The 14,063-nt window shown below is 38.5% G+C and overlaps 1 protein-coding gene and 1 long non-coding RNA gene across 3 annotated transcripts in view; one reads left to right on the top strand and one right to left on the bottom strand.

Annotated features, from left to right (window-relative positions):
- The window catches only part of CAP2 (cyclase associated actin cytoskeleton regulatory protein 2), a 68,276-nt gene that overhangs the window by 13,553 nt on the left and 40,660 nt on the right, over positions 1 to 14,063 (top strand). For both annotated transcript variants that reach the window (XM_061449506.1, XM_061449507.1), the window contains exon 3: positions 1,530 to 1,630. In XM_061449506.1, coding sequence (XP_061305490.1) covers positions 1,530 to 1,630 — 101 coding nt within the window. The remainder of the gene's footprint in view (positions 1 to 1,529; positions 1,631 to 14,063) is intronic.
- LOC133267293 (uncharacterized) overlaps positions 11,236 to 14,063 on the bottom strand; it is a 47,303-nt gene continuing 44,475 nt past the window's right edge. The window contains exons 4-5 of the long non-coding RNA XR_009742697.1: positions 11,568 to 11,662; positions 11,236 to 11,368 (exon numbers count right to left, since the gene is read on the bottom strand). This is a non-coding gene — a long non-coding RNA (uncharacterized LOC133267293). The remainder of the gene's footprint in view (positions 11,369 to 11,567; positions 11,663 to 14,063) is intronic.

Here is a 14,063-nt window from a genome sequence, read left to right as displayed (position 1 = left end):
AACAAATCATTCAATTGCTGTGCACAGCCCACAGCAAATTCTAGTAAGTGCTCCTGGAAGTTAGCTGTATTGAATAGTAAGAAATAGCATAGTTGCTTTCTAGTTTTGCATAGGAAAATTGCCATTTAGTGAACTGCTATTTAAAATTCAGCTCTAAAGTAAAAGATTACAGTGATTCTCTTGGAGACACACAGATTTTGACAAAGAACATAAACAGGCTTTGGAAAGCATCTCCACAGCTAAAACCTTTTGTACACTAGGTCATTTGAGGGTTTTACACACAAACATTTAATATGGAAGAAAGCCCAGAAATTCCTCAGAATTGAAGGTGACATCAAGAAAACAAAAGGAGCCTTGAAATCCCGCCTAGCTGACTAACTACATTTTTTTTCACACAGGCCATTGCAAAATCCAATTGCCAGAGCCTTTCTTTTTTCTGTCGAGGAGCCAGATGACTCTTGTGGAATAAAGAGGGCTTTCAAAATTATGAACTTGGACGCAATTGTTATGTAGTGCCAAAAAGTTAAAGCAGACTCTCTGGGGAAAGCCTGGTACCTCTTCAGAGCAATCTCCAAGCTTCATTAATGAGGGAGAGAGGCTGGGAAGAATTTTAACCTTGATTTCTCAGATCCTACAGATGCCATAAATTCACATGTGCATTGATCATGCTGGACCTAGCAAAGGCTCTGAGGCATAGACAAGACATAAGGGTATGTCAGGGAGTAAAGGGGGGCTGGAAAGCATCCAAGGGAAGATTATTTTTGCTGCCTTAAAAGGTATCACATGAAGCCTTTTAAAAGCCAGGTGCGTAAGAAACTGATTGTCCACTTTGTCAGGGAACTGCTCAGTATACCATAGAGAAAAAAGCATTTTTATTCCTCTGATAGAATATATAGCATACCTAGTCAATGGGATGTGTCATCTAGAGGACTCATTTGAGCTCTCTTTATCCAGTGGTAGTTTTGCAAGGTCAGACAACAAAGTAAGGAGGTCACAAATCCACATTTAACTACATAAATCCGCTGTCAGCCTATTTTAAAGGTTTTTATCTAACTGGAAATGGAATTGCTTCCTACTAAAACTCACCAAACAGTGCAAAGATCTTCAGGAATGGGTGGGTTGTTCAGTGTAGATTCTTTTTAGGAGATAAAACTTGTTTTATATGCAACAGCAGAGTTTTGTTAAGAGTGTCGTGCTTATCAGACCACTGGATCTTTGAAGGCCTGAGAAATACTTATTTTTGTGCCTGTTATTGTAAGACAAAAGAGACTTCCCATTACTGTATGCAGACTAAATTCTCTTCATGTTCCTAGCCAAGCTCTACCAAGAGCAGGGCTTTTTTTTCTAGCCAGGAAAAATTCATTATACCTCCTATTTTGCTAATGTCACAAATCAATGAGTATGGCAGAAATTAAGTTACAGCAATTTCCCCTGCTTCTATGGTATTTCTCCACCATCTGCTACAAAAGAATGTCCTATGCATTGTGTACTTTATGAACCCATTATAATGGAATGCTCTTCTCCTACAGGCCTAGCACCATATGTTGAAGCCTTTGATAGGCTGCTGAATGGAAGTGTTGCCGATTTTCTCAGGTACAGCAAGATTCTTGAAGGTGATGTGAAGACACATGTGAGTATTTACTGAGATTTTCTCCCTGTGATGTAAGCATACAAGTCTTGGAATCTGTGTGATCAGCCTTGACTGCTGGGTAGAGCAGAATCCTAACAGTGGTACTCTGAATTATTAGTTCTTGTAGTAGTAATAACCTGGCATAACACACTGATGACAGCTGGTTCAGGAAGGGCAAAAGGCTGTATGGATCCATAAGAAGAGACTGCTCCCCTTCAAAGGCTGAAGACCATAGTACACAAAATATATAAACATTCTCAGTCACAAGAGATTTGAATTGACCTATTGGCTGCTGAGCCCTTTGCAGGACAGGAACACAATTAAAAACACAAGTCAAATGAGTAGCAAACAATAGGTGGGTCTGAGCAGTGCTAACTTCTTATGGTTGTCTTCTAGGCATATGTTATCATCATACCAATTAATGTAGATATTTTATTCTTTTGATTGTTTTTATTACATCTCTTTCATTCAGAACAATATATCAAACTAAAAATTTATTAGGTTGCATATTTAAATGACACCCTTTTTTACCATGTATGTCACAGCAAGGAAGTACTATGATATCATTTTCTTGATGAAATTACTTTGCAACCTTATAATATCTTGTGATCAGAGCTTGTTTATTTCATTTTATTTTTTAAACCTGTCTTCTCTAAAACTGGTGGGATAGAATGATAAGGGATGGACTTGTCTTACCAATAGCTTACCAATATCAGTTTTGCAAGCGAAACAGACATGAAAGAGCCAGGATCAGTCTGACCTGGATCTGAAGGAGTATGAAGCTTTTATTTTTTTCTAGTAGATGCTGTTGGGCCTTTCTCTGTGTGTAGATTTCCCAGTTCATTGCAGCTGCTACTCTGCATAACAAATGCTGTAGTCAGAAAACCATGCAGTCCTACAAGCTTCTGGGACTTATGCTGCAAGGCCAGCATAAATATTTTGCAAGACAGCCAAAGTAACCAGTCTGCTCACAGAGCAAGAGCTCTGGAATTATTCTGTGAACTGTGTTTTCTCTGTGGTGTTATATGTTCTTGTTAGTTGGCTAGAGTTTCTGACCGAGTTAGGCCTAGAAAAGTAGGAGGTGAAAAGATCAGGCAATAATAGAGGATCTTTCTGTTTCTAAGGAAATGCTGCACTTCCTTTTTATTAGAAAAAGCCTTTTTACCTTACCAGTTATACCATAAGCTACAATGTATGTACTTTGTTCTTACAGATAAATCAATAAATGGGGGTGGAGGTTGTCAATTATCAACCTAACTGAGCAGAGAATTGCTCCCTGGAAAGCATCAGTTCTAGCTTCGGTCATTATATTCATTAGACACCGCTGTTTTGCAGCTGACTTCTCAACACTCTAGATCTGAGAGATACAGAAATGGCCTTAGTACTAACACTAAGCAGGGACAAAAGTTGCATTTAACATTCTAAATGACTGAAACCTTTTACATATACACTATCTGTAAATATTTAAATCAGTAAATGTATTAATTTATGCATTTACCACTCTCTGATACAATTGAGTCAATATAAAAGATGATTAATAATTTATCTGCCAAGTCCGTGGATAGTCCCTAGCATATTGTTGATAGTGTAACGCAAACTGTGATAAGGAGTATTTGTTAGGACTGTGAGCTTAGACATGAACAACTTTTCCTTACATAAAGAAACTGGTGATTCTGGATTGCAGCCTTCTCAATATTCTGAAATCCTAGATTCTGAGTTTACAACATGAAGCAGACTGTGGTTGCCTTATGCTCATGCTTATCACGGAAGCAACATCTGTGCTTTACCTTAACAAGTGGAACAAGGAGTATTTTTATTCTGGGTGTCTTACAGACCATGTGTCCTCAGCATTATACTTGCAGCTGCTGCCTCTTTCGCATAATGAGCTGAAGGGGAAGGTTGTATTTTATTTCAGAAAACACCTGTTGCCTAGAAAAACCTCACATACCTGACTGGGCAGAAGGGTAATATGAGAGAAAGAGAGACTTCATATTATGCTAAAGAAATGAGGGATTTAACCTGATGTGTTTCATGCTGATTGCTGTAATGATTGTGTGGTTTGTGTTTCTGGTGAAAGGAAGAGTACAGCCATAACAAATAGCTGCTGAGGTGCCCCATTCCTACTTTTCAGCATGCTGTACTCTGAATAGTCTATTTAAAGAGAATAAAATATATTAAAAATATATATATATAAAAGAACTAATAGCTAGCTCCTGACTTTGTTAAACAAAGAGAACAGTGGATTTTACAAAGATTAGTTTATCAAAAAGGAGTTCTGCTTAGACTCAATCTTGAGAGCAGCATATTTTTCATTCAAATTACAGTACATGCAGTGGTGAATCTCTAAAGTCAACTGCATTAAAGAAACTAACCACTTTTAAAAGACAGACAGAGAGAATGGTTAGGGTTTTTACTTAGTCTATTTAAAACAAATTATCCTAAACAGCTGAGAGAGGTCCTTTTCCTGTCCTGTCATTCTGGAATAAAAATCTGGTGATTATATGCATGTTTGTGCTAAATACAAAGTCCACTGCAGACACAGATTTAATGTGTCTCACATGAGGGTTTTCAAACCACTTTCTGCTGTCTATATCATAACTATAGAGCATGTGAAGTCAGTGAAAGAGTGAGGACTGCTGCCAGCCAGCTGTCTTTGGCCTGACATACCAGTGTCTTGGATGCTGTCACCAACTATTACAGGTTATAACAGCCCTGAAGCAGGCTCACCATGTGTGCCAACACTGAACCATTCTTCTGTCAGAATGAAGGAAATTCAAAAAGACTGCAAACCAGACTGTGGGTCTACAGCATAGGCAGTTCTCTTATGCCCAGCTGATAGAACAGCAGTGGGTGATTGCTGCATCAGAGAGACATGAGTCCCATCGCTTTGCCCTGATGCATCTGCCACTACAAAAAATGGGCTGAGGATGACAAAGTCTGTGGGAGACACAGTCTGCCTTCAGATTGTGAGGAAGCTGGTCAAGCAGTTTTGATGGGCTCTTTGCCCTGTCAAAGCAGAGCCAGCAAGATTTTAGAAGGCCAAGAAGCAGGTTTTTGTGATGTGTTTATTGTGAGCTGCTTCACATTGTTTTTGTTTATGTGATATCTCAAGTGGTAGAATACTTAGGCTCGACTTTGAGTAACGTACCAGATGGGACATTATGATAAGAAGAGAATGTACGAGTTCTACAAAAGAAGGACAGATAACGTAAAACTTCAGTATTTTAGTATTGCATGTGGTACAGAACACAGCATAATTACAGCCTTCCTGTTAAACACATAAGCTGATGCTTGCCTTTTTTTAATTGTTTATTTGTAAAAATCTTTTAACCTCCCAACACGATTAGCTGAAAGATCGGATTGTCTGAGTGATTCAGTGATGTTATCCTCTTCTCTCATCCAAGCTATTTAGCTTGGAAAGGAAAACTATAGAAATATGGATGCCTTTTACCTCCTCTTTTCCATCAGCTTCCAGCTGCTGAAATGCAGAACTCAGACAGCAACCAGCTTGGAGCATTCTCCTTATTGGAAGAGACTTCAGATACAATTCATTACATGTATGACTACATGAACAAGATAGCATGGAGCAGCAATTCACAGTACATTATCTAGTCTGCAGGGTTTCTGTCTGTGTGTGCAATGACTTGTTGTCATCATGAGCAGGGGAAGCAATGTTCACCCCACAGATGTTGGTCATATGTACATACCCAGAGTTTCTTTTCTTTATTACATGAAAGCAATGGCATTCTCCTCCTTCCAGGCACAGGCTGTGTAAATACAATAAGCTGAAAGCAGGAGTTATCTTTTATGAGGTATATATGCACTTTGTAAAGTGCAGCTGTGGTTTGGCCTATCATAGAATCATAGAATAGTTAGGGTTGGAAAGGACATTAAGATCATCTAGTTCCAACCCCCAGTGAACTTAAAAAATCCTAGCTTCCTCATTTTTTTTAAAGAGTAGTTACTACATATGAAATAGCTGTATCTTGTCTTTTCCTGTGAGAGAGGTTGAAGAATTAATCAATGACTTTCATAGCACTGAATGTTGAACAGGATGTGCTGCTGCCTGTGATATACAAAAAAACATTTTTGCACTTTCTCTTAGCTAATCTAAACCCAGACTATCAAACCCATTATTTCACTGATTCCTCATTAACAAGGCAATTTGCTTACAGGGCAACAGAATGCACAAGTGTACTCTCGTGTTCATCTTTTGTGCCCAGAGGCTCTGCAGTTTTAGGCATTGTGTTGAAAGTTGAATTAGAGCTCAGAAAGGAGGATGATGTCAACATGCCCAAAGACAAACTTGCTGTCAGGATGCCTTTGCATTTCTGTGGTAGGTATTTTCTGCTACGTGAAATAAACACCCAACCAAGTAGCTGCTACAGGACTGGGAAAAAAACAGAATACATAAAAAAGAATAAAAAGACAGAGATTTTTTACAGCGTACAAGGTACACTCAGCTGAAAGAAAGAGACTGAGTGGAAAAAATGGTACTGCTATCCACCAAAAGTAAAAAAAAATAAAAGTCATCAACCAGAAAAGCAACCTTGGAAATCTGTCAACATTAAAGTTTATTTTCTAATGCTAATTGAGCTAGATTTCTTACGCTGTGTATGTATACGTCCCAACATAAGCAATAAAGAATGTTCACTTTAGTATGACAAGAAAGATGGAAATGCGATATACACAATGTAGCCAAGTGGCTAATCCAGAAAAAAGGTATTCTGTTCCTAAGGATGGCTTCACTTGTGGCCTGGGCATTGGATCTGGCTTTCAAAACGAGCTGGATTTATTGGGTCAGGGGCAGTGGTGTGCAGATGTGATTACACCTCTCAGACTGTAAGACACCTGGGAATAAGATGGCTCCAGAGCATAAACATGAACCTGTCCATCGTGAGTCTAGACAAACATCCCCTGAAAGAGTGTGAGTTTTTCCATTAATTTTGATGGGAGCTGGATCAAGCTGTTAGTTTCTTGACACTGACATTGCAGTAAATAACACTTGGTTGTCTTCTTATTTAAAAAGGAAAGGAAGACACAAAAGTAAAACAGACTCTATTGAAAAATAAATACATGAGACGGTGGCCATTACTGGCCATTTAGTTGTGTATTGCTAGCATAAGAAACATGCACCTGTAAATTTAGGGGTGGAGTGGGCTGCATGGAGACCTCACAGCAGCCTTCCAATATCTGAAGGGGGCCTACAAGGATACCTGAGAGGGACTGTAGCAATAGGACAAGGGGTAATGAGTCCAGACTTAAACAGGGGAAATTCAGGTTAGATATAAGGAGGAAGTTCTTTACTGTAGGGGTGGTGAGGCACTGGAACAGGCTGCTCAAAGAAGTAGTAAATGCTCCAACACTGGCAGTGTTCAAGGCCAGGTTGGACAGAGCCTTGGGCGGCGTGGTCTAGTGTGAGGTGTCCCTGCCCATGGAAGGGGGATTGGAACTAGATTGTCTTCAGGTCTTTCCAACCCTAAGCAACCATTCTAAGAAGTGGGTGAAGGTGGTAATATGTAATGAAAACGTTCCATATGGCATTTCCTCAGTCAGAAACATAAGAAATCAGAAACACAATAAGCCAAGGCTGTCAACAGTTCTTCATAACTGGTTTTCATGGGGCTTCTTTGCATATGGAGTAGTTCCTGACTAAACCCCTAAGTAGGTGATTTCAAAGTAGTGCAGTTGATCAGGGACCATTTTTTGGGTAAGGGTCTAAAACTGTTGGCCCCTTAAAAGCAGGGGTTATATCTGTATGTGATTACCCAGAACAGGGGGATTTTCTGATCTCCAAAGGATGCCAGAAAAACTTTATCAGAATGGTTTGAGTGGGAAACCTTACATGAGATGGCAAACCAAAGAAAACTCCATCATGTTTGCCAAGGAAATGTTAAAAGATAACTCTCTCATATGAAAAAAATTCTGATTGTGAAGGGCTCTTTAATTGACCAGATGAATTCAGAATAATATTCAAGTGTTCCGGCTAGACTGAAGGTTCATGTTTTTCTAATTAATTAATTTAATTAATTATTGGAGCCATTACTCAAGGCATACAGTATATTTCCGGCCATTTGAAGTCTAAATCAGAACTAATCCTATGCTCTAGCTTGTGCTAATTTTGATGTCCTCTAAAAATTTTTCACTGAAGTCCTTTAAGACCAAATTTGAGTCTGTTGGCAGGAAACCTGTTTTTCTTACTGGTTTTCCAGTAGAACTAGTGTATGGACTTAGAGGCATAAGTGTCCCACAGGTTGAAAACCACTGTGTCAGCTTAACCAAAAGTTACATGATAAAATTCCTTGGCTAAATTAGCTAGCTAAATGACAGGTAGGTTTGGTGTGTGGACCAGCTGCACTCATAGCCACAAGTACAGTGTGAGAGTGTCTCTGTGAGCCTGTTGCAAAGTCACTGTGTAGGACACTTGACCAGGGTAAAATCAGGAGGAACTTACTAGGAAGGATTGAAGACATAGAGCTGGCACAGATCCAGAGTCCGTGAGGAAGCCTTGACAAGGTAATCAGACTTCTGTTTTTCTTTCTGATTCAAAGCAGCCCAGGACTGAGAGGGCATAGGTGGCAATCATCTCGGGCACTCTGCCTTAGAGCAGTGAGCTCTGTGGTTCTCAAAACAGTAATTTCCAGTAAACCACTGGCAAGTTAAACTATCTTGATTCATCAGGAAAACCAAGATGGAGGAGCAGTCAGGCAGTATCCCTGTTTTTATCAACAGCATGAACCTCGTATTACTGAAAACTCCCTTTTTACTGGCATCAGTCCTCATGGTTCTTATTTCTCTTGTGAAGAATTACGATTTTTCAAGTTGGAGTGGTAACACTACTTAAATCCATTTATTCCAAGATGAGAAATACACATTCATTGACTTTTTATTACATTTTTCTATGTTTGGGGGACACATCTCCCATGCTTCATTGATGGCATTTATTGTTACCTATTATGAGAAAGCCTTTTATTAATTTCAGTCTCATTCTTTCTGAAAAGCACATGCACACTCTTTTCACTCATCCTGCCTCCCCATTCCTGACCTGCTTTTATTTTGCTAGTTGATGGTTGCAGCTGGTTTGAGTGTATAGAAATGCTGGGCTTGGAAACTGAGAAGGCTGTTCATTGTAGTCAGCAAAAAAAAACAAACAATGAGCTCAGAATCTGGCTCTTCAGTCAGTTTCTAGTTAAAAAGGAGTTCAGTGAATAATGAGAATTAAGCCACAAGGGAAACCAGTGTGCAGTTTGAATGTTGTTTTAAATAAGCTGGGAGTGCTGTCAGGAGTGATTGGGGTAGAATGTGGCCACAAACATGTATTGCCTCTTTTCATCCAGTCTGAATTGCATGATCAATATGGCTGGATTTTGGAAAGTTGAAGAGTCCCATTAGGATAGCTTAAACTATATCCCTATCCCTGCTAACTTATGTTCATCTACTGATATCCATAAATTGAATTATATACTTATATAACTAATCTGAACAGCAAAGCAGTTTAATTTTTGCTATCTTGTTTCATAAGATTAAATGTTTGTTTTATTCTAAATCCCAAAGCTATAATAAAAAGATTGGTTTAGGATTTTGAAGTACATTTTTGAGGCTTAAATATTTCTTTCTTGTTGCTTTAATACATGTTCTGTTTCAAAAAAACCCACTGTAGGTCAGTTCTGCTCTTCAGTCACATCACTGTGCACGAGGATAACTGCCTTTCAGAAAGGCTGAGGCCCCCTCTCCACAGAAATGTAGGTTTTTGGTGTTTAGCATCCCTGAAAAGGAAAGCATGGTTCAGATGAGAAGAAACATTAAATACCATTATAGATGTGTCATCTTTAAGCTTTAAATTTTCTTCCATGTTAGCACATTTTGGTCAGGGTCTGGGATTCTTCTGAGGTAATAAAAGTGGAAGTGAAGTTTCGAGACAGATTTTGGTACTGTGCAAGTTACCTACAGGGAGGTACAGTGGGACTACTTACAAACTGAGGTGGGCAATGTCACCAGTTGTCCTGAAGTGTTTGAGAGGCAGAATGTACACAAAAGCATTTCAGTGTAAGAACTGATTTATCCAAGCTCTTTCCCTAAATATAGTGAAATGTTTTAGAAATGGATGGTTCTCCAGTGTTTATATCAGGGAATTTGGTATTTGTCTGACACACAAGGTCAAGAAATTGGCTCTTCAGTAGAGTGCCCAGTGAACACTGCAAGAGTATTTGTGAAGTGATAACCTTACAAGTGTTGTAGCCTTTTTAATTTACAGAGATAAGCATCTGAACTTCCTAGAACTTGCATTTGTTAAATCAGGGACACGTGAATGACATTCTAAAGCCTGTGAAATCATAAAGCCTCTTACAAAATTTCTTCAGCATGGATTTGGACCTTTAATGAGAAGGGCTTCTGAAATAATAGCTGGGCATAGAGAGTGGGACTCCTTGGCAGCAGACCTCAGGAGCAAACCAGCCCATCAGAGAAATAACTGGAGTGCTTGCGGCCAGTGCAGGCAAAAGCTTATTTGTACAGAAGGCAGCGAGACCTGCAGGTCTCTGAAATCTTTGTGGTTGCTTGATGTGCTGGCTTACAGTGTCAGTTCCATGGAAGAAATGTAGGTTTGCCTTTCCTTGGGGAAATGAGGTCTCTCCGCAAATAATTCCTTGACACAGGCAACCAGGTCCTCCAAAGAATTCTGAACTCAGATGTCCATGGGGGAAAAAAAAAAGGAACCTGAATTTTAAAAATGGTTGATCTGTATAATAGCCAGAGTTTGGATTTTGTCTATTCATACATTGTATGTGGTTCCTATTTATTTAAAGAAGCAATGCACACTTTCAGAGATACAGAGTGTAGCTTCAAGTAATAGTAGAAACTAGAAGCTTTGGAAGTCTTTGAAACTCTTGTACCACAGTTTCTGTTCTTTAATGAAATTCTGAAGTGGGCTGGTTTCATTTTCCCGTCTCTCTTTGAGAAACCTGCTTGTTTTTGCAGGCTAGTCAGGATGGAAAGCCTGAAGATTGAGGCTAACTTCTGTAAATGCTGTGCAGGTTGGCATGCTTGCTGTTGACTCTCCCTAATACTGAATCCAGTAAATTTACAACTTTATCATGGTATAACCTTTAACATGTGACACAAAGGATATTCCTGTAATGTCATTAGTTAAATTAATTCCCCCTGGAAAATTGCACAGTTTTCTGAGTTGTCATTCATTTACAGTATAAGCCTTTCACCTCAACAGTTCCAGGGACAAATTGAAGGCACCTGAAAAACATCTGATCACTATGCTGGTTTGTTTTTTTTTTGTTGCTGTCATTCATCCCTAAAGATTATAAAATATACTATGACAATCTTTGGTTATTAGCAGCTCCAACAAATAATGGTGGCCTAGTATAGATTTTAAAGATGCATCCTCTGCATTGCAGAAAAGCCATTTATTTTTATGATGTTTTATGCCTGCTCTCAAAACATTTGGCTGTTTTTATCAGCTGTTTGTTGCTATGATTATCACTAATTGCATATTATAAAGGCAGAACATGACAGCACAAATTCCACCAAGCTGACAATCCATTTTGGAGATATCCAGTCTATAGATAAGCACCAGGGACTAGAAGATCATGTGCTGCAATGTGCCAATAACATCTTTTAATTCACTGATGTGGAGGCCTTTAAATGCAGATACATGACTGTATGCTGTGCAAGAACAAGGCTTTGAAATCTCCAGCAGGTGATTGACTCTCTGCAGAAGCCAGCAGTCTGCAATGACAAAACTTGAATCCTTGAACATTTCCAAACTTCAGAAAAGAAAGATACAGAAAACAAAACAGAAAAACCCCCTTTCATCTATAAATAGACCACATCTTCAGTTATTTGTGGACTATTGAGTTTTGCACACAATTCTTGGTATTTTTCTATGCTGAATCTTCTGGAATCTCTAACTATCAATACACCACACCTGGGTTTGGAACTTCCATGTCAAAGGTGAACAGAGGTCAAGAGAGTTGCAGATATTTGGGCATTGTAAAAGAGATCCATGAAGAATTTGTCAATCTGGAAGACACAAAAGAAGGCTGAGCTTTGGGAGAGCTCTGGACTTGCTCTTCTTCTCTAGTAAGCGGAGATATTTTATTCTTCATTTGGCAGAATATATAGATATTCTCCATTTGGCAGTAATAAGTAGCAAAATGGCCCTGCAGACAAATATTTGTATCTGTTTGAAACTGTGACAGATGAACAAAATAATTGACTGCTTCTGCTAAGATTAATGATTAACTATATAACAAAGCTGACATTTAAATAGTATTCATTAGGTTTTAAAGTTAATGATCCCTTGAGAGGAATTAGAACAATTCATGTCACTCAAAACTGGGAGAGCTGAGAGGAAATTCTGGAACACTGGGGCAAATCTTATTGGAGCAAAAGATGCAGAAAATTCTTTATCCAAGGTAGTAATTTTGTAATTAATGTGAAAACAACAATCATGGCTTTAAATACTCCTTTATTCCAGTACATTTGTACAGTTCATGTATCATACAGAGAAAGAAAATGTCTGTAACAATCTACCCCAAACAATTCAATCCATGTCTTATGTCATTAGCACAGACAGATCTGTAAGACCAATATTGTTTGAGCTCAACCAGAGGTAAGAGCTCTGAGTGGTTTAACAGTCATTTAAGCTTACTAAAAGTTGAAGTTAACGAACCTAGGTACAGATGCTACTCTGAAACAACAAGTAAGTAATACTGGCTAGCACTGTGCTCAGTTACATGTGCACAGTGTTTTATACACGGGCAGATATAAACAGCTAGAGAGACTAGCACTGATATAACCTTAGGTTGGTCCTGGACAAGCAGTAGCAATGCTGAGAAATTTTAGCAGAAATTCCCTAATATAGACATAGGCATGGAAGCTGGAAAACACTTAAAAAAAACACTACTAGAGGATAGCTGATTGGTGGTAGTTAAATGTATCTGTCTGAAAATAGAAAACAAAATATCTGGGGTGGTGTCTGGCTTCATCAAAATCAGTGGCAAATCTCGCATTGACTTAAATTCTGACTAGAATTTCAACCCTGTTTTCTGCATGGACCAGTAGGAAAAAGGTGACTTTTTTTTTTTCCCTTCCCTTTCCGGTATAAGAAGTGCTCTGTTTGGACAACTGACTCTTCAGCATTTGGCCCAGTTTTAAAAAAATCTTTATTGGCCAATTAGCTGTACAAAATAAATACTGTCTCTCTGGCTGACCTGGATAGTTTCTATGGCAGCTCCATACTTAATCTAAACTCTGTTCTTTTCCCGTTTCTTGCTTCTCCCTTCAAGCCACCAGCCACTTCACCACTTCGCTTTGAAGAGGCTCTTGGAAGCAGAATGTAAAAGGCAAACTGTTTCTCTTCCTCTTGCAGTACCTTCAATTTTAGAGAAAGACTGGGGTCTTTGCTCATAACAGTGAAGTTCTGTCGGTAGTTGTTACTTGCTGCCAGTCATTGTGTCTTTCGCTAGACCCAAAGGATCCAAAATCATTTCTGCAGAAACTCTGATTAGAACTCTGGACTACTTAATCCCAATTCTTTTCCCTCATGTCCTCTTCACTGTTTGGTTTCGAAATAAAATTATTATGTTTATTTTAGAAATCCAAAATGTATATAGATCTGTATTTTGATCTGCAAATTATCACTGTTAATGTTAGCATTACATATATATAATGTTAGTATATATGTGAAGATGTGTATTATTCTTCAACAACAGAATTCAGTGGATTCTAATATTTACATTATGCTTTTCAGTGGTATGACTCTGAGGAACGATGTTATTTAGGAACATTTGACAAATTTAGTATTTTCAGGTCAATATGGTCATTTTCTTGGCTAAATTTCATGAGGAAATCCTTTATTTGTTTCTTTTGTATTCAGTTCTTTTTTCTTTTTTTTCCCAAAGACTGAATTTACTTGTAACTTGAGATCTGAATGCATGTGACTGTTTCTTCTTGTAGTTTGCCAAACTGTTGTCACATAAATAACATTTGTATTTATTAGCGCTTGGATACCAGTGCGATGGGTAACTTAGACTGAATAAAACATTTAAAATGAGAAGGAGACAGATCTTAAAATCACATCTGCTCTGGAGAACTGAACTTTGCCAAAACAAACTTTAAGCTTCAGTTTCATTGCATCTATGTCTACTCAGCCTAAAGCAGTGCAAGTTTGGGTGGAATCTGCACTCACTACTTCAAACAGGTCAGAAGCATGATCACCATTAGACATCTCTCATAGGGCTCATAGCAATTTTTCAAGCAGTGGCTTCTGGAAAATATTAGTAGTTGGCATTGTATTGTGACAGAGAAAGTTAAACCACTTGCTATTAAAAAGATGATTCTAAATATGTATGAGTCCTCCATTAACTTCTGTAGGCTTAACTGTAAAGAGGCCTGTCTTTGTTGTTACTGCGAGGGCAAC

The sequence above is a fragment of the Pezoporus flaviventris genome, unplaced genomic scaffold (genome assembly GCF_033815535.1).
Source record: "Pezoporus flaviventris isolate CSIRO_AGI_PZ_B2104156 unplaced genomic scaffold, CSIRO_AGI_Pfla_v1 ptg000007l, whole genome shotgun sequence".
Classification (NCBI taxonomy): domain Eukaryota; kingdom Metazoa; phylum Chordata; class Aves; order Psittaciformes; family Psittacidae; genus Pezoporus; species Pezoporus flaviventris.
Note: the sequence above shows the minus strand (reverse complement) of the source record. Positions and strands in the feature narration are given on the sequence as shown.